A 21,479-nucleotide genomic window follows, 5' to 3' on the forward strand; every position below is an offset into this window, starting at 1 on the left:
AAAAGTTGGATCAAGCTCTAGACTTCAGGTATAAATGCTATTTAGTAAAACATTGGCTGCTACAACATATCTACAGCCTCTTTGGACATGATCCTTTACATCTGAAAGGATGGTATTCTCAAACCAGTCAAAACTTGAACTGCTGTTTGAAGTTGAAAACCTATTTAAACTTGATGGAACACTAATTTAATTGAAACATATTGGGATTTAAAATCAAGATAAAACAGCTCACATTTCTGCTTCCTTCTCATAATTTGTAAGTTGCAATAGGTTTTCAATCCCATGGTACCACGACAGATTCCAAGCCATCTTAAGCATATCTGACACAGGTTTCATAGTCAAGCACTCAGAAGACAATGGCAGCACAACAGTATTAGGGCTAACCACATGATGAGCAGTGATCCTGACTGGGATATGATACCTTAAAAACAAAAAAAATAATTTAAAAAGTAGTTGGTGGTTTGGTTGGTTGGTTGTTGTTTTTTGTTGGTTTTTTTTTTTTAATTAAATGCTGTATTCGAGCAAGCTTTCAAATCTGAAAATAAAGTTTTTGAAACTTTTTCAGAGATCAAAGACTTGGAGAAAAAACTCCACATTTAAATCCAGTTGTCTGCATTTTTAACATCAAAGGTTTCCCCTTCATGGTCCCATCTCCATACTTTAGAAAGGACAAGAAATGGAAAGCAGCAAAGTTAACTGTAAAAAAAAAAACAAAACAAAACAAAAAAAACCCACACACACCAAACCCACACATATACCTTCTGACAACGGCAACAGGTAAACTGAAGGCAGGTGGGCCAGTACCATTACCGGTTATACCATCAGCCCTGCAAGAGATTAAGTTATAGTTATTATTCGCTATTTTAAACTTTGATTGTCTACTAATGCTACAATTATTATTTCCTTATTATTCCTATCTAGCTGTATTTTTTCCTCTAGCTAGCTCCTTAGTAACCTATTGATGAAGAATTTGTACTTATAAACAATTTTTCTTCACGATTTTGCATTAAGATAGTTCTTAGAACATACACATACAGAATATTTGTTGCAGATGTTCTGCACATAAAAATTAAAGACAACATACCAAAGCACATGCTTGTTTCCTTTTTTCTATTACAGAAAAAAAATAAAGATCATAATTTTTTTCAGTGTATTTCATGTGTGTCAATTCCAAACCCATATTTTTTCTGATGTATATGCAAATTTCCAATAGTAAATCATCATCAGCTAAGGTCTGTTGGTTTAAGGACAGCTGCTACACTTAAAAGCCAAAGTAAATAGGAAAGTTCTAATTAACTTAAAACCCCACACCTACAGCTAGCTATTTCATTTGTGTAGTTTCCACTTATGAAAAAGATGGATTACAAGACCAATCAGGGTTTTTTGAAAATTAAAGTAAACAAAATGAACACTGAGGTAAAAAGTATTTTTACTGCAAAAATACGCTGCGTAGACCTATAAAGCATACAACCCAAGTACTGAAACAATTTGTTTGGCCTACAAATATGCCATTTTGGATACATAAAAGTTTGGGGCATAATTTATTTGGGTATACATATATATATCAATTTATTCACATTAAACCCTTATATTTTTACCAGAAAATACGCCATTAAATGTCTTTTTTCATACCATGTTTCTGTTCTTGCTACTTCATCAAACAACAGAAGACACAGCAACACTGTAGTTTCAGTTAAAACAGCACGATCATTTTGGAATATCAGGGAAACTGAATAAAATAAAGATATTTTTGTTAGGAAAACATTGGTATTTCAAAATAAATAGAAGGACATGGTTAAAACCAACTGTTTTCCACGGTCAGTTTGCCAACATCTTCAACAGATGCCATAACATGGGTAACACCAGCACACAATGATTTATCTTTTAAATATTAGAGACCAAAGTGATCAAAGGTTCTTAAGAAGGTTTTTAGTTAAACATCTAACCATGTTTCACATATTTTCTTTCACGTATGTGTTACAGTGTCTTGATTCTGGCTGGGATAGAGTTAATTTTATTTTCAGTAATGGTACAATGCTGTGTTTTGGATTTAGTATAAGAGTAATGTTGATAACACACTGATTTTTTTAGTCAGTTTCTTAGGCCCTGCCAGCAAAAAGGCCAGAGGGGCACAAGAAATTGGGAGGGCACACAGACAGGGCAGCTGACCCAAACTACCCAAAGGAATATTCTGTAACACAGAATGTTATGCTCAGTATATAAACTGGGGGTTGGTCATCAGGGCTGGCTGGCTGGGCATCAGTCGGTGGGTGGTTAGCGACTGTATTGTGCATCACTTGTTTGTATTTTTTTTTTCCTTTTGGATTTTATTCCTCTTTCCCACTCGCTCTTTTTCATTACAGTTATTATTATTGTTATTGATGTTGTTATATTTTATTTCAATTATTAAATTATTCTTATCTCAGTCCCTGAATTTTACCTTTTTTCCCCAATTCTCTTCTCCATCCCACCAGGGGAGGTGAGGAAGTGAGCAAGTGGCTATGCGGTTCTAAGTTACCAGCTGGGGTTAAACCACGACATACAGTGAAAATAGAATCTCTACCTCTGAATAGTTGAAGCAGTAAAGACGACTGCTGTGCAAGGGACAGACGAACAACTGGATCAGCATACACAAGTTTGCGTAGGAGTGTTAGACATGGTAACACTATGGATTCCATAAGCTACAGAAACAGAGAAAAAAATTAAATACAGATAATAATTAAGGTAATCTATTATGAGATGCTTAATTACAAAGTGTGATGCTATGAAGCAATCAATACATTCCATCATTTACAGTAGAGAAACTCAGAACTTTTAGACAAGTATGTTTCATCCAAGCGATAACTGCATATTCATTACAAAATATTTATTAATTTTATAATACTGGGTTTTATATATAATTAGTTAATATTTCTGGGTTTATTTTATTAGTACCTGATTGGTATTGGTATCTGGTGTCATAACACAATTATAACATTTGCTTTCAAAATACATATTTTTAAGAGGCATGTACATGAGCTGAAGAGTTTCAAAAAAACCCAAATATTTACAAACATATGTTTGGTTTATTGTTGTGGTTTTTTCCTTTCTAATGCAAATAGCTTATTGCACCACATTAATTTTCTGGGTCCCAATCTTTACTATCAGGAAACTTAAGAAGGGAAAGCAGTTTGATAAAAGTTAAAAGTACGAGTGAATGGCTAAAAATACGACCAAAGTCACTGCTCCTGAGAATGAGAAGACAGTAAGTTTTTCACAGTACCATTATTTTGCCTGTGTGATGTTCTACCCTTAAATTTTGTTTTGTAAACTGTATCAAATACAATTCAGTTTAATACTGAATAAACAAAAGCCCTGCTTATTTAGTATGGAAAGAGTCTTTTGCACAACTATATATAAATCCTGTGTTCTTTTGGGTGTTTGGTGGGGAGTGTTTTGTTTGCTTTCATTAAGAGAATCTTAGCGTTACCAAAAATTGTCCAGGTTTCAGTTGGGATAGAGTTAATTTTCTTCCTAGTAGATGGTACAGTGCTGTGTTTTGAATTTAGTATGAGAATAATGTTGATAACACACTGTTTTAGCTGTTGCTAAGCAGTGCTTACTCTAAACCAAGGACTTTTCCATTTTCCATGCTTTGCCAGTGAGCAGGGGCACAAGAAGCCAGGAGGGAGCATGGCCAGGACAGCTGGCCTGAACTAGCCAAAGGGTTATTCCATACCGTAGAATGTCATGCTTAGTTCTTCTCACCCCAGCGTGGGTGGGTGAAGTGGACTGTGTGGTACTTAGTTGCTGGCTGAGGTTGAACCATGACAAAAATATAACTTCAAAAAATGCATATTGTAATTACAATTGTTACTAAAAATTTGTGTTCTGTGCAGTATTATTGCACAAAGATTAGTGTTCTAAGTGCAGAAATGGGCAAATTTACTACTGTCATGCTGTGAAATGCTTGCAGAATTTGTAATAAAAGTTTTACCTTTCCATTCACATGTGTACACTCATTAAGGTAAGCCAAAATCTTTTCTATCACACCCAACTTTTTCACAATGCCATGCATTTTGGTATCTGTAGGAAAAACAAAAGACAGTAGGAATCACTGGTTCTCCACCAATTTAATATTAAACCTCTTTCTGCAAGATCATAAATACTTGCTGTTGAGAGCAAGTTCCCAAAACTGCCAATCAACAGAACAAATACAGCTCTAGCTCTACTAAAGCAAGCCTCCTCAACGTCTTTTATGTCACTACAGTAGCCTTTTGAACACCAAACTCTTAAATATCTTACATACCTTACATAATACAACCTACTCCTCTATTGCCCAAGGGAGCAGTTTTTTAAAATAAGGCCACTATTTCTTATTCTTGAGGCCAACAACAAATAACTAATTTTTCATTTGAATTGGCAGATTATCCACAATAGTGTTACAATTGTGGTCCAACAATATACATAAAAACTACAAGGAGTACACTTAGCACAAACATACAGAAAACCTAACAAAACTGCAAGCTCATCCAATGATCAGCACATGAATACAAATTTTCTGAAGAATTTTACCTTCCAAAATGATAGCAAGCTGCTCAGCCGCAGACTTCTGTAAAACTAGGTCAACAGCATCAGAAGTCAAGATATCATACAGCTTTTCAACAGTTTCTGCCTAAAAGTAAAACTATATTAGACTTACATCCAGTACACTATTATGAAGCAAGGTAACCAGCCAAATTCCCTAACAGAAAGTAGAAAACAAAAAGATCTAAATTCCTTTTTAGAATGTGTTTGACTAGGTCCCACATGCATGTACTAAGGAATAGGTTATAATCTTTTTGCACAAATCTGTAATAACCTGTGGAATATAAAAAGATGATAGTTTCTACTGTACAAAAGATGCAGATTTCCAACAAATAATGCTTGATTTATGTAGGACTACGGGAAGCTCAACACAGACATGCTAGAACATGCTTCTAAGTTTGTGAAGGAGACTGACTTTTTAATGGCAATAAGGTTAGAGAAATCTAAATAGTCCCACATATCCATACAGATTTATGGTCCTAACTTTTTGAAGGATGTAGGGGAAGGGTATAAATCAAGTGTACAATGAATAGGCAGAATAATTTTTTTCAGAGGGCAAGCATCTTAACAGTTGTTTAACATATTGTTGCTAATCTGAAAGTGTTGTGAGTAATGATGGAAGGAGAATGGAGGGGAGATGGTAAAAAAAAAAAACAGGTCTAATATTTGTGATTATTTTTTCACTTTGCAAAAGCAGAATATTAAGAAAACACAGACATAAATTTGTAATCTCTATTTCATACTAAAAATTATTTGTGCCTGTTTCAGTAAAAATTGATTTTGTGCAGAAGAAAGCTCTATATGAAAAAAAAAAAAAAAAATCAGACTATCCATGCACAGTGACATCATTGTAAACATAGCAGGCCTGTGCTCTCTCTGCTCGTCTTGCCATCAACTTATCTGCAGAAAGATTAAAAAAAAAAAGGAACTTTTTCTTATGTTGCATATGGTAGCATAAATGGATTTCTTTTTATGAAGCAAGCCAATTTGCGTGAAATACTCCAATCTTTAAAAAGCGGTAACTTCAGTGACTGGGCAGGTAGAAGAACTGATCTGTGACACAATATTTAGAGTTTACTCACCTTAAATATCGACTCTGTTTTATCATCCAATTTTAGCTCAACAACTCCTTCTATAATAAATAAGTTTGAAATGCTGGAAAGTGTACTACCATGCAGATGTGGACGTTTCAGGTTTGCCCCTTCTTCATTCAAAAGGTGGAATGTTAAATGTTTAAGTGCTATAGCACGAACCCTAAAGGAGTAAACAATTAAAACAAATAGATAAAGTCCTCATACTGGAAAGCTTTAGCGGTATATTTAAAAATTAATTAGTTTATAAAATTAACACAGTTGGGGTGGAACTACTTACTCAACTTAATATTGTTTAATCAACATTTCAAATCGACCCACTGCATAATAATCAATCAGTTTTTCAGAGAAGATACTTTCGGCCTCAAACATTAGATGTGCTGAAATGCTGCAGGGCATTACTTACAAATGTTTTTTTGAGAAGAGAAGACGTAGAGCGGCCCGAAGTCTAGCAGTTCTTGGGAGAAGACACTCTCCTTCGTCAGAGGTTGTTTCACTCAAAGTGAGGATACAGCTACCTAGCGTATCTTTTGTGTCAGCATAACCCTAAGACAAAGAAACAAAAACTTCCAAAATTAAAAAAATCCACTTCTGACTTAGCAAATTAGACAAGGTAATTCCCCTTCTAGGGGCTAAGGGAGAGCAGGGAAGGAGCAACATCTAAGAGAAAAAAAAAAAAAAGCAGTAACTGAGTGTTTTTCTTAAATTTCTGCAGACTGATGTTCCCCCATAAGAACAATTTTTAAAATTAATACATCATCCTGTATAGAAATCAAAATCAAGATTTCTACATGGCCCAGAGGTACTATGACCTGAATCTGTTTACATAATGCTGCTCTCTACGGTCAGTTTCCATTTCAATAAATAAAATTCAGTCCATACAGGAAAATTACTTCAAAACTTAGAACATTAAATCCTAACTATTTTCAGATATTTCATCAAAGCATTTTCACACACAAACAAGACAAACCAGAATCAGTTACATCAAGTAATGGTATTGCAAATATTTAAATAGTAAAATACAATGCATTTTACATGCACTGGGTAAATATAGGCCTCTGGTGTGCTCTGCTTAAGTATCTACTGTACATAGCCACTACAGGCTACACAGGAGAGGAAAATTCTACTCACAAAAGTGAGAGCATTGGTAAATTCTTACACATTTAGCCTACAGCTTATATTAATCCACCACCTATTTAATCTTGAATATCAATGCAAGATATATACGTCGGTAACACAGAAAAATGACATTTCCTGGCGATAAAGCTCTGAAGTAACATTCCTCCCACCGTTTTCAAGTTCTCAGTGTATTTCCTCTACATGTTTTTCTGTCTGAACCTTCTATTTCATGGTCCATTTTATCTGCAATTTCTTCCCGTTTTTGCCTTGATTTTTGTGCAGTTTATGTAAGGGCTTAAGTTACAGAAACAGTTTTTTCAACATGGTAATACTGAGGTGCAGGCAATGAATGAATATATAGCAGTGATACAATTAAGTAGGTGTAATTATCAAGAATGATATTATTTGAGAAAACAAAGACAAAAGGTATACTTGGATATATTAGCAAAGTTTGATTTAAGACAGAAATACGACAATAAAAGATATCAGGAAAACCAGACATCAGATAGGTGCAGCAAAATATCTGAAGACTATAGGCATATCATAGAAATTTCCAGCACTAGAGAAAGAAAATCACACTGAGAAAGCAAAAAGTTCCCATTAGATCAAGCTGAAAATAGAGATAAGGAAAAGAAAAACTGCACATTATTACAGATATGAAGACTAAGGTCTAAGGAAAATACTGACTGTTGATACTTCTATAGTACTGGAAACAAAGAAACGAAAAATCTAATATCAAAATGTACAGCTTACACCTACTGCTATTTATTGAGCATATCATTGATCACAAAACTACATAATCATGACAGAAGAGTCACAATTTTTAAATTTATTTAAAACTATTCTAATGATTAAGTAATTTTAAAAAGCTTGCAATGTTTTAATCTGTACTTTGATTATCCACTCATACCTTCCAGTCATTTAAATCCCATTTAGTACTTGCTGAAATGTTTTAATACCAGGCTAAAATTTGTCTACAAATTCAAAGTAGTAGCTTTGAATTAGGACTCCTATAAAACATGTTTCCATTTGACATCTGACAAGGCTGTAGGTAAATTACTGTTAATCTATTTTCCATCTGCTACTTAGGTGAATATTCTGTTTGTTAACATGACAGTGTTGCTGTTTACATTATTTCATACATCAAATTCAGATTAAAGCACTTAAAAGTACCTGTAAAACAGGAATGACAGGACAGAGGGCCTCAATAAACTTGTTCCAAGTCAGTACTGCCATTACTAACCGTCCCTGCAATAGATGCATCAGAATGGCCTTGGCTGTGGAGTTCACCTGCTCAATAATAAAAAAAGAAAAGTAATGCAACTGCTGATGTGTCTAGGTCACTTTGTCAGTTGTAATTGGAAACGTTATACAAAAATAACTCAAAGAGAAAGGATCTACAAGTATTATTGTCACTGCAGAATGTTATTTTTAAATTGTCAGTCACACTAAACATTGAAGTTGTTAATAAAGCCTCTCAGAGAAAACACACAAATAGTTCTGCCTAATTAGCTCACAATCATTTTCCCCTTAGAACTCTCTTTCCCTTCTGAAATAAAATAAACCATTACTTCAGCTTACACACCTATTGGTCCCTCTGTCCTGCAGGTAAAAAACATTCTGTTTCTGTTCTTTCCTGAACCTACATTTCTGGGGCATTTCATGCCCAGACTTTACGATATGCTTCTGAAGATACAGAGTTAAAGCCTGTTACACAGCCATCTACTTTGAGGCAAACAGTAAAACTAAGATAGTTAACAAATATTTCAAGTTGTACATGAATTAACCTGAAGCTTTTATCAAAAAGGTAAAAAGGTATGTAATACAGCACATAACGGATTAAAGCATCCTGTATACAGTATGCAATGTATACTGTATACAGTATTAAAATATTTACAAGCTAATCTTACTGCTACAATGGGAACGGAGGGGAAAAAAATCCAGCTTTTCAGAATTCACTTTTCCTTATATAGTGTAAAATCACCTACCCTTAGCCCTGGCATAAAATGCAAGTTTTTAGGTGCTAAAAATCCTCTCACCCGAAGCAACAAGAACTGGCTTTAATACTACTACTCTAGCCTATCTTTAAGAGGCTAGATTTGTAAAAGCACATGGCAAATGTTAAGCCCAGCCTTAGAATACAAGGTGGTTCTCAGTTTCTTCTCATTGTCACATGCCTGAAAGATTAAACTGATGCTTTATGAAAATATAAGTAGCAGATACACGTACAAGAAGTTTAAAAAAAAAAAAAAAAAAATATCCTGTAAGGTCAAGAGAACAAAATGAGAGAATTTTGTAAACATGAATTCTCTGTCTCAGCTTTTAAAATTCAGTATCAGTTAGGGTCTATTTGTTATGCTTGACCAATCATTAAAAAGAAAAAACTCGTAGTCTTTTTAATAAGGCATCCAAGGAAGTAGTCAAATAAAATAAATGTTTCCCTTGGAACAGACAAATCACATACATAGCACATTATCAAAGATACTTCACTTCTCCTTTTAAAATGCTAACATCTAAAAAATTACTTCTAAATAGGATTGTGCACAGTAATGAGGAAGAAAAATAATCTCATTTCAGGACACAAGCTGAAAAAAAACCCTTTTTTTAAGTCAGTGTTCTTTCTCCTCTGACTGTAAGGACCTTACAGATCAGTAGCATAAAGTAGTTACAAATAACCTCAGTAAATTTTCCCCCTCTCTCAGAACTCCCTGCTTAGCTTTATATCCACTATTTCCTATCTCACATATACATTCAGTGTTCATGCAAATAAACAAATGCAATGGAAATTTCATCCTAATCTATATAAAATGCTTCTGTAATACTCAGGTAATTACATTGAAACATAGATGTGTTTGTAGTGATGAAATACATTTTTATAGCAACACTGCAGATTTAAAATGTCTTTTTGCTCCCCAACCAATGCACACATTTCAGATGTCATTCCACCTTTACAAAGACTTGAGACTTCATGTTTTACATAAATACATAAAGCATTATACATACTATTTCATCATACGCACATTTTATTAGGGCTAAATACATTACAGAAAAAGATTAAAAAATGAGCTTATTTCATTTTTCATTGGTCTTTATTACACTTAATAGCATTCTATATATTTAATATTATTTTGTCTCTGAATTCATCATAAAAAAAATCTTTCAGTTTTTTACAACTTCACTGTTTACATAGCTTTCCTACACAAGAAACCGTATGTAGTCAAAACTTCAGGTAACCACCAGACCACCATACAAAATATCAACACCTACTTTGCAAGCACAGCAATTCATAAATGTAGCTACTAAATACAGTACCTCATTCTTATCTTCCTGAAGGCCAAATGTACAGATTTCATATAACACTTTTGGATGAAGAAGAAAATGTACTCCATGGCAGATCGAAGACTCAGGCTTAGCAATATTATGAACACCTAGACAGTCCTTCAGCAAAAATAAAGTTGGTTAGTTTTAAAATTCAAGACAGCCTCCCCTGCTACATCTTGCTTTATAGACTGCTTGAAGTTGTCATCCAGTGAAAGGTTTTCTCCATGCAGTCTGAAAGACTGCAATTCCGAAAGCTAAAAATTACACATGTGGAAGAAACACTGGTTTTATAGATCACTGACTGACAATTCCTGTTGCTACACAGGACTAAGGAATACAAAACAATTTTGTTTTTATTTTAAGTAACAGTGAAAATAAATTAGACATACTTTCTATGGTGTTTGGTATTACATTAAAATAAGCAAAACCTAAAACAGGCACGTAAGAATCTCACAAAAAGATCTAAGCGTCATTCAGTGGAGACAGGATATTTTTTTGCAAAATACTCTTCAGCATCTTTATACATTAGTGAATTGTGCTACAAGCACACTAAGTTTAGCTGATGTCATAATTCTTATTTTCTGTAATAGACAAAGTATTGTATCAAAATAGAAAAGTGATTTTTGTGAGTCAATATTACTGAATACCTAAAATGACCTGATGAATATGGCATTGCCATTCTTAATACAGAGGTACAGCCATACTTTCAGGAAGTTCACACTCTTTCTCCCTTGGGCTATCTTTATAAAAAAAACAAGATAAAAAATAACCATATAAAACAAAATCAAAAACAAAACAGCCCCTCCAAAACAACAAGAAACTCAAGTTTCAAAACAATGAGTACACAGAAACGACTTACATGTTCTTAAACACAATCCGATCTTTTATAACATAAGGAAAAAAAAAACCAAAGAGGTGTTTTCCTTTCAGTTTAAGGTCTAAAAAATTAAAGCATCATCTAGATAAAAATATTTATTCTGAAAGTATCAGTATTTTATTAATACATTATCATTTTATTTTTCTTTCAGTAAACATCCTTGCAAAAAGCAGAAAAGCAGTCAATTCAAAATGATTTCTGCTTAAGTAAAAAAAAAAAAAAAACCAAAACACAAAACAAAACACCCCAAAGGGAAGTGAAAAATCACTATGAAGGGAACAGAATCTGTTCTTTAGGAATGAGCCCATGTGAACATCATAAGGTTCAACCAGGCCAAGTGCAAGGTCTTGCACCTGAGTTGGGGCAACCCCCAGTATCAGTACAGGCTGGGGGCGGAAGGGATTGAAAACAACCCTGAGGAGTAGGACTTGGGGGTACTGGTGGATGAAAAGGTGGACATGAGCCGACAATGTGTGCTCACAGCCCAGAAACCCAACCAGATCCTGGCCTGCACCAAAAGAAGAGTGAGTAGCCAGCGGGTCAAGGGAGGCAATTCTCCCCCTCTGCTCTGCCCTGGTAACTCCCCACCTGGAGTACTGCATCCAGCTCTGGAGCCCTCAGCACAGGAAAGACATGGACCTGTTGGAGCAGGTCCAGAGGAGGGCCACAGAAATTATCAGAGGGATGGAACACCGCTCCTACGAACAAAATCTGAGAGAGTTGGGGTTCTTCAGCCTGGAGAAGAGAAGGCTCCAGGCAGGCCTTATCACAGCAATACTTAAAGGGGGCTTATAAGAAAGCTGGGGACAAACTTTTTAGCAGGGCCTGTTGCAACAGGACAAGGGGTAATGGTTTTAAACTAAAAGAGGGTAGATCCAGACTAGATACGAGGAAGAAATTTTTTAAGCGAGGGTTGTGAAACACTGGCACAGGTTGCCCAGAGGGGCGGTAGATACCTCATCCCTGGAAACATTCAAGATCAGGTTGAATGGGGGTCTGAGTAAACTGATCTAGTGAAAGCAGGGGGGGTGGACTAGAAGATCTTTAAAGATCCCAACCCAAAGGAGTCTGTGACTCCATGAACCTCATTTCAGCAGACAAGCAAAACTGAACACTTGAATTCTTTTCAAAAGGAAAATTAAAGAGAAATATTTCCATGTAACAGCAGCAAAAACCCTAAATGACCAGCATTATTAAAAATCCTTTTAAAAAATAAAATTGTCATTGTTTTAACCCTTCTGGAGCACCTGTCATTCTGAAGTGCAGTACCTGAAGTATAGCCTAACCACATAGATTAAACACCAAAAATCTAACAGCAAACTGCAAGCCCAGGCCTATCCACATTATTACAGCATATAACACAGTAAACATAATTTGCATTAAAACCACTTTTAATAAAGAGAACTTACAATACACATTGTTTAGCACAACACTGAGAACATTAAGTAAGCAATAGTTCTAACCTTAACCACTCCCAAACAGCAGTGATAGGCTTCAGCTTTTATATTCGGCAAAGGATGAGACAATAGATGGAGAAGCACCTTCTGACTCTCAGACTGGAGCAGTGAGTTAGCCTTGGCAGACTTCCAACTACAAATGAAAAATAATGAATTTAACTATTTATTTTACAGTATCCAAAGATGTCTACAAGAATTTTCCTGTTAAATTTCAGGATAAATCTCTGAAAATGTATACATCCTGAAAGATGACTTAACAGACAAAAGTTCAGAGATCACAATATAGTTGCCAAAATCATAGTATCTATCTTCACATTTGTAAACTTATTTATTTTTTTATACACGTAGGTAATCAAAGACCATAGTTTTTCAAAATTCTCTCATCAAAATTCGGAGCCTGACAAACACTTATATTCATCTGAAAACATAAAATTCTGTTGAGTTTCAATAGGCTCCTTAGATCATGGTATGTGATTATTAAAAAAAATCCTTTTTTTAGCTTTCAGAATTTTTTTCCTTATAGATGTAAAAGTCCATCTCACTATCACAAAGTGAATTAAAATTAGTGAAAAAACTGAAGTTAATTTCTTGTTGCTGAAACAGTAACCAAACAAGAATTAATCCTAAAAGCATTAGAACACTGAAAAGTGTTTTGACATTTCATAATTTAAAAACACTTAAAGAGCTCTTAAATGTAGTTTCCTTTGAAAAAATCCCTAAAGTCAAATTCTGAATCTGTATAACATTAAGATTTCATATTTCTGATTAAGTGTTCAAAACAAAACTTTTCCAGGCACCACAGGATAACTTAAATTCTCTAACTAGGGATGTGGAAAAATCTAAAAAGCAACAAAAACATACTGTCTAATAAATGAGATACCACACTTTAATATATAGCATGCACAATAAAGACCTTTAGGATTTCTGAAAGTTAAATAAAAGTTACACATGTACACTTGGAAAAAAGGAATTTTAGAAAAGTTTGAAAGATATGTCGAAGTGCTTTATGGCTGTTTCTTTGTAAATCACATAGTAACTTTCTATGTAAAATCATAAAAGCTTACACATAGAAAAGAATAAACCACTAATTTTTCAGCACCTGAAATTCAATTTTCTAGAAATACACTACAGAATGACATAAATTATTTAGAAGTGACCTTTCAATGACTAAAAGAAAGCAACTGTTCAAATACAGGAGATAAATAAGCTGAACTTCTACTTGAGAAACTTTATCCGTAAAAAAAAAAAGATTCTATTTTCTCAATTAAGAGTTTGAAATAGCAATGTACTCACATATTTGAGCATACATGAATGCATTCCTGAAGCAAGGGAAAGTGCTGATGGTAGGGTAGACTACTCAAGGCCTGATCTGCCAATTCTATTAGTTCAGAAAGATTACTGTCCCCCTGAGAAGCAAAATGAAAAGAAAGAAAATATCAGAATTAGTAATATTAAAGTATACAACGTTATTGCATAATCTTTCAGAATTTATCAATATCTAGTACATCTACTAAGTAGGGTTTCGTTCAGCCTTTCACAGAGAAGTTTGCAATTAACCTAACATATTCAATACACTTCAAACAAAATAGCTCCTGGGAGCTTAAAACCCTTCAGCTGCTGAATCCAAATAAACTTTTATTAAACTCAATGGCAATAATGTATGGCAAACATTTCACAGCACACACACTATAAATCTATTCAAAACACTTCCTAAAATGCCCAGGAATAGATTCATCCTTTAATACTTTATGCTTTAATCAAATTACTGGTTTTTTTAAAATCAATATGCATTTTATGTGAGAATAGTATAATGAAAGATTTAACTATTAAAATTTTAACAATTCACCATTTAATATTAAAAAGCAAGTTTGTTTTTTTAAAATTTAAGTACATATGTCTTCATACTTTTGATTGCCAAATACATTAAACATGAATCATTTAAATTTGATGGGAGTTAACTTCATTGTTAATAACACTTTATGAGCAAAGTATTGCTTCTATTAAGTTCAGAACTTGCCTATATAAAGAATATATTAACTCAGATTCAAGACAGCACTACATTTATTAATTTATTTTACTATCAATGGAACAAGTATTTTTGCATAATTACTTGTCCATTTGGATAACAGAGAACAATATTTCAGTATCGTGCTAGAATGTCTTGACTAATAAAGCAAAGCATATTAGTTGTCTTCATAACAAAGTGAAACACAAATCTCATACAGTATAGAAGTAGTCGGTTTTTAGAGGTATAATTGCCAAGCAGTTGGAAATTAAAATTTTCTGAACTATTTAGAGTACAGGACAACATACATACACACAAACACACACATATATACACTATATATATTTAAATAGAGTATTTGCTTCTTTCTTATTTCTTTGCCCATAAAAGATCTTGTGCCTACATCCAATCTCCGAGTGTTTATTTCTTTGTTTTTACTTAGGATAACATTTTCACAAATATTGTGAGTAGTATTTGTGAAAACAAATATAAATTATGTCTTGCGTGGTATGGAATACTCATACTTAAGGATTTCCTTCAGCTATGCTAGACTACAGTTTTTACCACAGAGAAGCTGAGGAAAGAAATTTGCCTACAGGAAATGTTTTATATAATAAAATTCCACACCTTCTTATGAACTTCAGCCATAAAGCTACAAGTGCATTCGATTGAATATGCAGTTCCTGAAGCTTGTTTATAAATACTGTAGTTCTCAGTACTCATCTGCTCCAGGTAGGCTGCAATGGATTCATGAATGCTTGGGTATTCCAAGGAGAAGGGCACATCCAGAGAAAGAAGAAATAAAGCGTTCAGCAGACTCTTTTGTAAAACTTTACTCGCCTTTAAATAAGAAAACAACTGTCAGAATAACAGCCTGAAAATACAGTAAAACCGACATTTGCAGTCATTCAACAAGCAGAATCACCATTTCTGCTACTTAAAAATGAGAGAAACACATATAAAATTATTTCTATATGAAGAATTATTATTTTAGCAATTAAAAGTGAGAGTTTGTTAGATATCAGTCCTCGAATCAGACCTGCAACGAGCCACAGAAGCTGTGTATGATCCAGCCACAGGACTAACTGCACACATCACTGCTAGGATCAATTTACTGTCTAACCACTAGATGGCAGAGAATACACAGGCCACAGTTACTGCTGTATTTAATTAAAAGCTGTGTACAATTCCACATACTAATACCACATACTAAGAACTGGGATTTCTGTTATTGGTTTGGGGTTTTTACTGCAAGAGTTCAGCCTTTCTTCAAGTAAAATTTTGACCTCAAATACAGTAGCTTTTTTCCCCCAACTCCTGCCATACACAGAATAGAAATTTTGTATTATGTACATAAGGACATAAAGACAAAAATTATAGAGTCATTAGATAAGTATGTCTACACTTATTTACAGGTACAAAAGACTTATATCGATAGTGAATATATTAATATTACATATATATATACACACTCTCTACTTATATTAATAGTAAAAGACTCAGTATTTGTGACAAAAAGCCTGTAACTGAAAAAAATCAGCTACTCACATTGAAGAACGTCTTAAAAAAAGAGCTAAACTGCAATAAAACTCAATCAATAAAAAAAAAAAAGTGTAAACCCATCCAGGTCTAGACATCTAACACTTTCATCCCACAAAAACTTGCAAACATCAGACCCCCACACACCTGAAATACACCAGGGAAAAAAAAAAAAAAAAAAAAAGCACCAACAAAAAACCCAACTTAAGAACTACAACAGAACTTATTTTAAAGAACAATGGAAAAAAAGAATAATTAAAATCACTAAAAAATACGAAACATAATTGCTTAATATGTTCCCTCAGATTAAGAGTGATGATCTTAAACATTACGTAGTTCTAGTCTTACTCAGTGTTACTTGCACGCATACTATAAAGGGGCAGGGGGCAGCACAGCTTTGCAAACCATGCATCATACCAGAAAAAAACATTACAGGAAGAAAAACAACATGGAATTTCAAAAATTCATTAAAAAACTGTATTAAAAATGTTTTTTGAAGACTTGAAGTCTGCAGAACGCACCGATAACTGAAGAAGAGACAGAATTACCTTCTGTGATCATACATCAGCCAATATAAATCAGATTGAGTTCTCTGTCCGTTGGCTGTTTTCCCAGTATTAATCACTGAGAAAGGCATCACTTTTTGCCCTCTTGAAATGCAAAAACAAAAGACAATCACTTAAGTTTGGCATACCTTTTCTACAGGAAGAAGTATCTGCAGCAATCTAACAGTGAAGAGTGAAATGCTAATAAATGCCATTCTGTGATGCACCAACATCACCTCAGGCTGCTCCGCACTTATATTGGTTTTGTGATATAATATAGTTTCTCCAAGCAAACCCAAAACCAGAAGCAGTTTGTCTTTCTGAAAACAAAACCACAAATACAATTTTTAGAAATAACTGAAATACTACTGTATCTTTACAGTGTTTATACAGCACCCATAGCATCATAAACACAAGTATATATCATAGTGCAAGAACGGTGCAAAATACACAGCATTTTGTCATCTGACTAGAACTGTGCATTAGTTCTAGACCTCATTCTACCTTCACTTGCAGTTCTGAACACTTTGGTCAGTAATTAACCATTACTCCTCTCACACATGCACTTTCCCACGCCCTCACCCACCCACCCAGCCCCCCTTATTTCCTGCTCACTGCACTTTTCAACTTGCAGAATTTAAACTATTTTGAAGTTCACTTTTAATATGGAAATATTAGGAGCTGGTTTGAATCTGCTAGTAAAGCTTAACCTTAAAATTAATAATAATAACAACCACCACAATCCAAACTTTGAGACTGCCCAATGGTTTTTATGCCTATTCATTCTCAAAGGAAACAGCAGAACATTTCTCAGATTATGTGAAATCCTACTCAAGAACCACTATCGTTTGAATAAATCCATCTCATTTACACTGGAGAAAACAAAATTAGTTTCTAGAATTCTGGGCACCTGAAAAAGCCAGTTTTGTACTTAAGGACACGAGACCAAAGGTAGAATTAATTTCAGTTGCCAGTATTGGACTGCCGAACAATGATTAAGAAGGCAACAGCACCTGTGAGATTTAGTGTATTAATTCCAGAAACTGATAATGACTGTTAGGCAATTAAGCACTATTTATCCGACTCAACAAAGCTGAAGTTCAAGCAAATGATAAGAAGCAATTGACTAAATCAATCTTTTAAACTATCAACTCACATTATTACACCGTAAGATGGAAAGGATTAATTTTCATCTTTCAGGAGTTCAAAAAAGTAGTTTCTCTCTGCCCTGCAACAGTTTGCAGAGGCAGGAAGAACTTCTGCTTCAAGACCATGGAGTCTTAAATCAACAGCAGATTCAAAACATTTATTCCTCCCCGAGACAGGGGTGACTGTCTCAAAGCTAGTGATCCAAAAAAAGCTGAGGGGCTATGGCAATCCGCAGCATCTAACTTTATGACATGGCAGAACAAACAGCACTTAAGTACACATGGCCAAACTGGGAGACAGCAAAAACTTTACATGGGAGGAAGGAAGCATAAAAACATGGGTAAAAGACATACAGTTACAAACTTAAGTATTTTTGAATAGGATTTCCAAAATACCTTTCTCACAAAGATACTCCAGTGCAGATTTTTGAAATGGGATAAACAAAGAAACATAAAGCAGAGTTATGTAAAAAATGCTTTAAAAGTTTCCTAAAAAGACACATGACCTCCTTCCCTTGGAGCCAACACAAAACACAAAAAGGAAGCATGCTTTCTATGCACTAAAGCTTAACAACTCTTAACTTCAAATAAAATGTCTTTTATCAGGTACAGTACTAAATAATATAAAAGTAAGTTTAACAGTTGTTTCCTAAAGTGTTCTATGCGGTTATTTTTATTTACTCAAACACTAAAATGAAGAGCTGTTTTTTATCTTCTCTTGCAATTGCGTTATCAAAATTAGCTTCATTGAACTACACAGTGCAATTACACTGTCACAAATTGATGCAGATTCATGACTTTCAATGGGAGTAGAATTTTGTATCTGAAAAGCATTTTACTAATAATTCTCAAAGTTCTACTAATAGAATAAAATTGTATCTTTTCTTCTTTTTTAAAAAAAGATATCAGTATAATTGTATACAATTACCCAGCTTATTTGCAGAGTTTTGCTTGTTAGTAGCCTGGAAACAAATATTAACCTACTAACAACAATCATCATGATGTACATGTTATGATGCTCAGTTTCCATTGTACCAAGACAGATTTATATTCAGTGGAATATACTGATTCAGGTCATACAACTAGACAAAGGATTATATTAAGCTTCTTAGATTAAACATTCTACAAGGAATCTTCAGTACTGACTTGATGCTGATCAATTATAGATTTTGACAGATCAGTACACTAAATTCAAAGAAGAAAGTTCTCATTCACTGCTAAGTCTTGTAAAATAAATATTACCATTCGTAAAACAGAGCAGAGGGGAGTCTACAGTAATAGTAATTATTGCAGCACCATTGTTTCGTATTCAATGGTATTTTCATGGATTTTAACTTAACTTCATGTGGATTTAAGACTACACTGAGGTTTTTAGACAAGCTTCAGTCTGCAACTCTGGTATGTTTGTTACATACAAAGCTTACGTTTCAGCTTTCAGTTGTCTTTAAAAAAAGCAAGTTGGCCATTGTTATTTCATTTGTTATTCACTAACTTGGTATTTCATGTATATAACAATTCTCAACTGTGTTCAGGTATGTGTTTCCAGCAATTTAAATTGTTTCGTCAAGAGCACCTTAATGCTTTGAATCTCTCCTGGGTCAAAAAGCTTTCTCTCATTCCCAGTTAAGTAACAGAGTTAAGGATAGCTGAAATCTGTGTAAGGATCTAAAGGTCCTGTGTAGGAAATGGACACCATCTATCTTACAATTCCAGTCTTGGATCTAAACAGTTATCTCCCTAATTTTAAATAGACAGCTTATAAGGAGTAAAGAAAGTGAAAGATGTCAATTACCCCAAATTGGTCTCCAAAATTTGTAGTCTGTACTTTTCCCTCAGATCCCCTTCCCTACAGGTTTTTCTCAATGGCTGCTTAACAGTCTTTCACTACAAGACAAAATTAATGAACTATTTTCTTGAGGTGAAACTTCAAGTATCATCTGGTAAAGGAACTTACGTTTTTAAAAAAGTGCAATGATTGAAATAGTAATAAACTAGGATTTTCAAAAGGGTAGCTCAGCAGAAGATTAGGTATGTATATGAATCACTGCAGAAAACGTCAGAGACTCCTAAAGGCAAACTAAAAGCTGTTAAATACAGCTGATCAAAGCCTAAAGAATCTTACCAATTCCAATGCAAAAAGGCTATCATCTTCCCAAACATTTTCAGAAATAGCATCACCAATAAGGGATGTGTCTTCAACAAGCAATTCAAGAACTTCCATCGTCACTCTCCTACTGCCTAGGAATACAAATTAGAGCATAAATTCAAATACAGACAGAACATCACATTATAATATTCAGAAAACACCTCTTTGAGCATGAGATCATTCCAAATCTGAAATTGTGGTATTTCGGTTTTCTTATATGCTTCTATTAATTCAACTACTTCAGCCGCCAATAACTCTGATTCACAGAAGACAACAACTAGCCAAAATCACAACAGAAGAAATATACTTGAAGAAAATTACTGCATTTCCTTAAATCTTATAGTACTACATAAACATTTTTACAGCTGTAAATCTATTCTGAACTTCAAAGTAGTCCGGTAATCAAAGTCACTTATTTCCCCCGCCCAGACAAACAGGTTACAGATCTTCGATATACAGATATTTCATATACCTTTTCCTGTTAATCTGTATTTTTGCGATGGCAGCAGTGACTTTTTTCCTGGATGATTTTGTTTGAGATCTTCTTGAAAGGCAAGGAAATGAATACCTGCTTTATCGACTTGTACTTTTCTCCATAAAAATTTCCCCCAAATACTCAATTTCATGCAAGTGTTGGCTCAGTTATTCCTTGATGGTATGTTTCTATTTAAAAACATAGATGGATTTCACACAATACCATTGGACCTCCAATTTGTTTTTTAACTACCATAAAAATTCTGCATCCTTCAAAATCTGTCTAAAAAGAGAAAAGCAAGCTCTGCTGCTTGTTACGATTGAACATTAATCTCTGTTGCTTTTTTCTATCTTTTGTAGATTTCACACACTGTAGAAGCCTTGTTGATATACTTGAGGGAAATATGTATAGTCAGACACACACAGAGACATATATGTAGTGACAATGACCACAGCTCATGCAATTTACAGTCTAAGTGATTTGCTTTGAGTGAGCATGTGTCAGATAATGGCAGAGAACTTTTCTGAAAGCTTGCGTTTTCCTATCTCACAGAAGTGGTTTTCCATTTATTTTAAGCAAAATGGTGCCAGTTTGAAGAGCATATGCCTGAAAATTCCAAAGAACACTTTTTCTGCACAATTATTTTCCATATTCTGTATCAAATTTCTGTGCTTAAAACATTTGAAAGGTGACTTCATAAATGTATCCATTATAATGGAAGTACTAAATATTGGTTTTAATTTGAGTTAGAATATCAGAAATATTTTTAAGTTAATAACTAAACATAACATCTAAACAATGCTTTGCTGTAGTTGTCATAATCTACAGACATGCAAGATGGGCCAAAGCCAACTGCATGAGAATCAACCAGCAGAAATGCCAGATCCTGCACTTGGGTCACAACAACCCCACACAGTGCTACAGGTCTGGGGCAGAGTGGCTGGAAAGCTGCCTGGGGGGAAAGGACCTGGAGGTGCTGTTTGACAGATGGCTGAACGTGAGCCAACAGCGTGCCCAGGTGGCCAAGGCGGCCAATAGCTTCCTGGCTTGTATCAGAAATAATGTGGCCAGCAGGACAAGGGCAGTGATTGTCCCCATGTACTCGGCACTGGTGAGGCTGCACCTTGAATACTGTGTTCAGTTCTGGGCCCCTCACTTTAGAGGGACATTGAGGTGCTGGAGCGTGTCCA

General features: G+C 34.4%; 1 protein-coding gene across 5 annotated transcripts in view; it reads right to left on the bottom strand.

Annotated features, from left to right (window-relative positions):
• The window catches only part of RTTN (rotatin), an 89,802-nt gene that overhangs the window by 55,084 nt on the left and 13,239 nt on the right, over positions 1 to 21,479 (bottom strand). For 3 of the 5 annotated variants that reach the window (XM_056332081.1, XM_056332080.1, XM_056332082.1), the window contains 15 exons: positions 19,791 to 19,906; positions 16,670 to 16,840; positions 15,064 to 15,276; positions 13,725 to 13,837; positions 12,438 to 12,564; positions 10,089 to 10,214; positions 7,950 to 8,066; positions 6,064 to 6,203; positions 5,649 to 5,820; positions 4,555 to 4,654; positions 3,977 to 4,065; positions 2,564 to 2,681; positions 1,633 to 1,729; positions 759 to 827; positions 233 to 421 (listed from right to left, as the gene is read on the bottom strand). In XM_056332081.1, the coding sequence (XP_056188056.1) occupies positions 233 to 421; positions 759 to 827; positions 1,633 to 1,729; positions 2,564 to 2,681; positions 3,977 to 4,065; positions 4,555 to 4,654; positions 5,649 to 5,820; positions 6,064 to 6,203; positions 7,950 to 8,066; positions 10,089 to 10,214; positions 12,438 to 12,564; positions 13,725 to 13,837; positions 15,064 to 15,276; positions 16,670 to 16,840; positions 19,791 to 19,906 (1,957 nt within the window). Of the gene's footprint in view, positions 1 to 232; positions 422 to 758; positions 828 to 1,632; positions 1,730 to 2,563; positions 2,682 to 3,976; positions 4,066 to 4,554; positions 4,655 to 5,648; positions 5,821 to 6,063; positions 6,204 to 7,949; positions 8,067 to 10,088; positions 10,215 to 12,437; positions 12,565 to 13,724; positions 13,838 to 15,063; positions 15,277 to 16,669; positions 16,841 to 18,064; positions 19,410 to 19,460; positions 19,548 to 19,790; positions 19,907 to 21,479 lie in introns of those variants that run through there. The other 2 variants (XM_056332084.1, XM_056332083.1) reach the window with 2 other exon arrangements.

Source organism: Falco biarmicus, chromosome 3 (genome assembly GCF_023638135.1).
Source record: "Falco biarmicus isolate bFalBia1 chromosome 3, bFalBia1.pri, whole genome shotgun sequence".
Classification (NCBI taxonomy): Eukaryota; Metazoa; Chordata; class Aves; order Falconiformes; family Falconidae; genus Falco; species Falco biarmicus.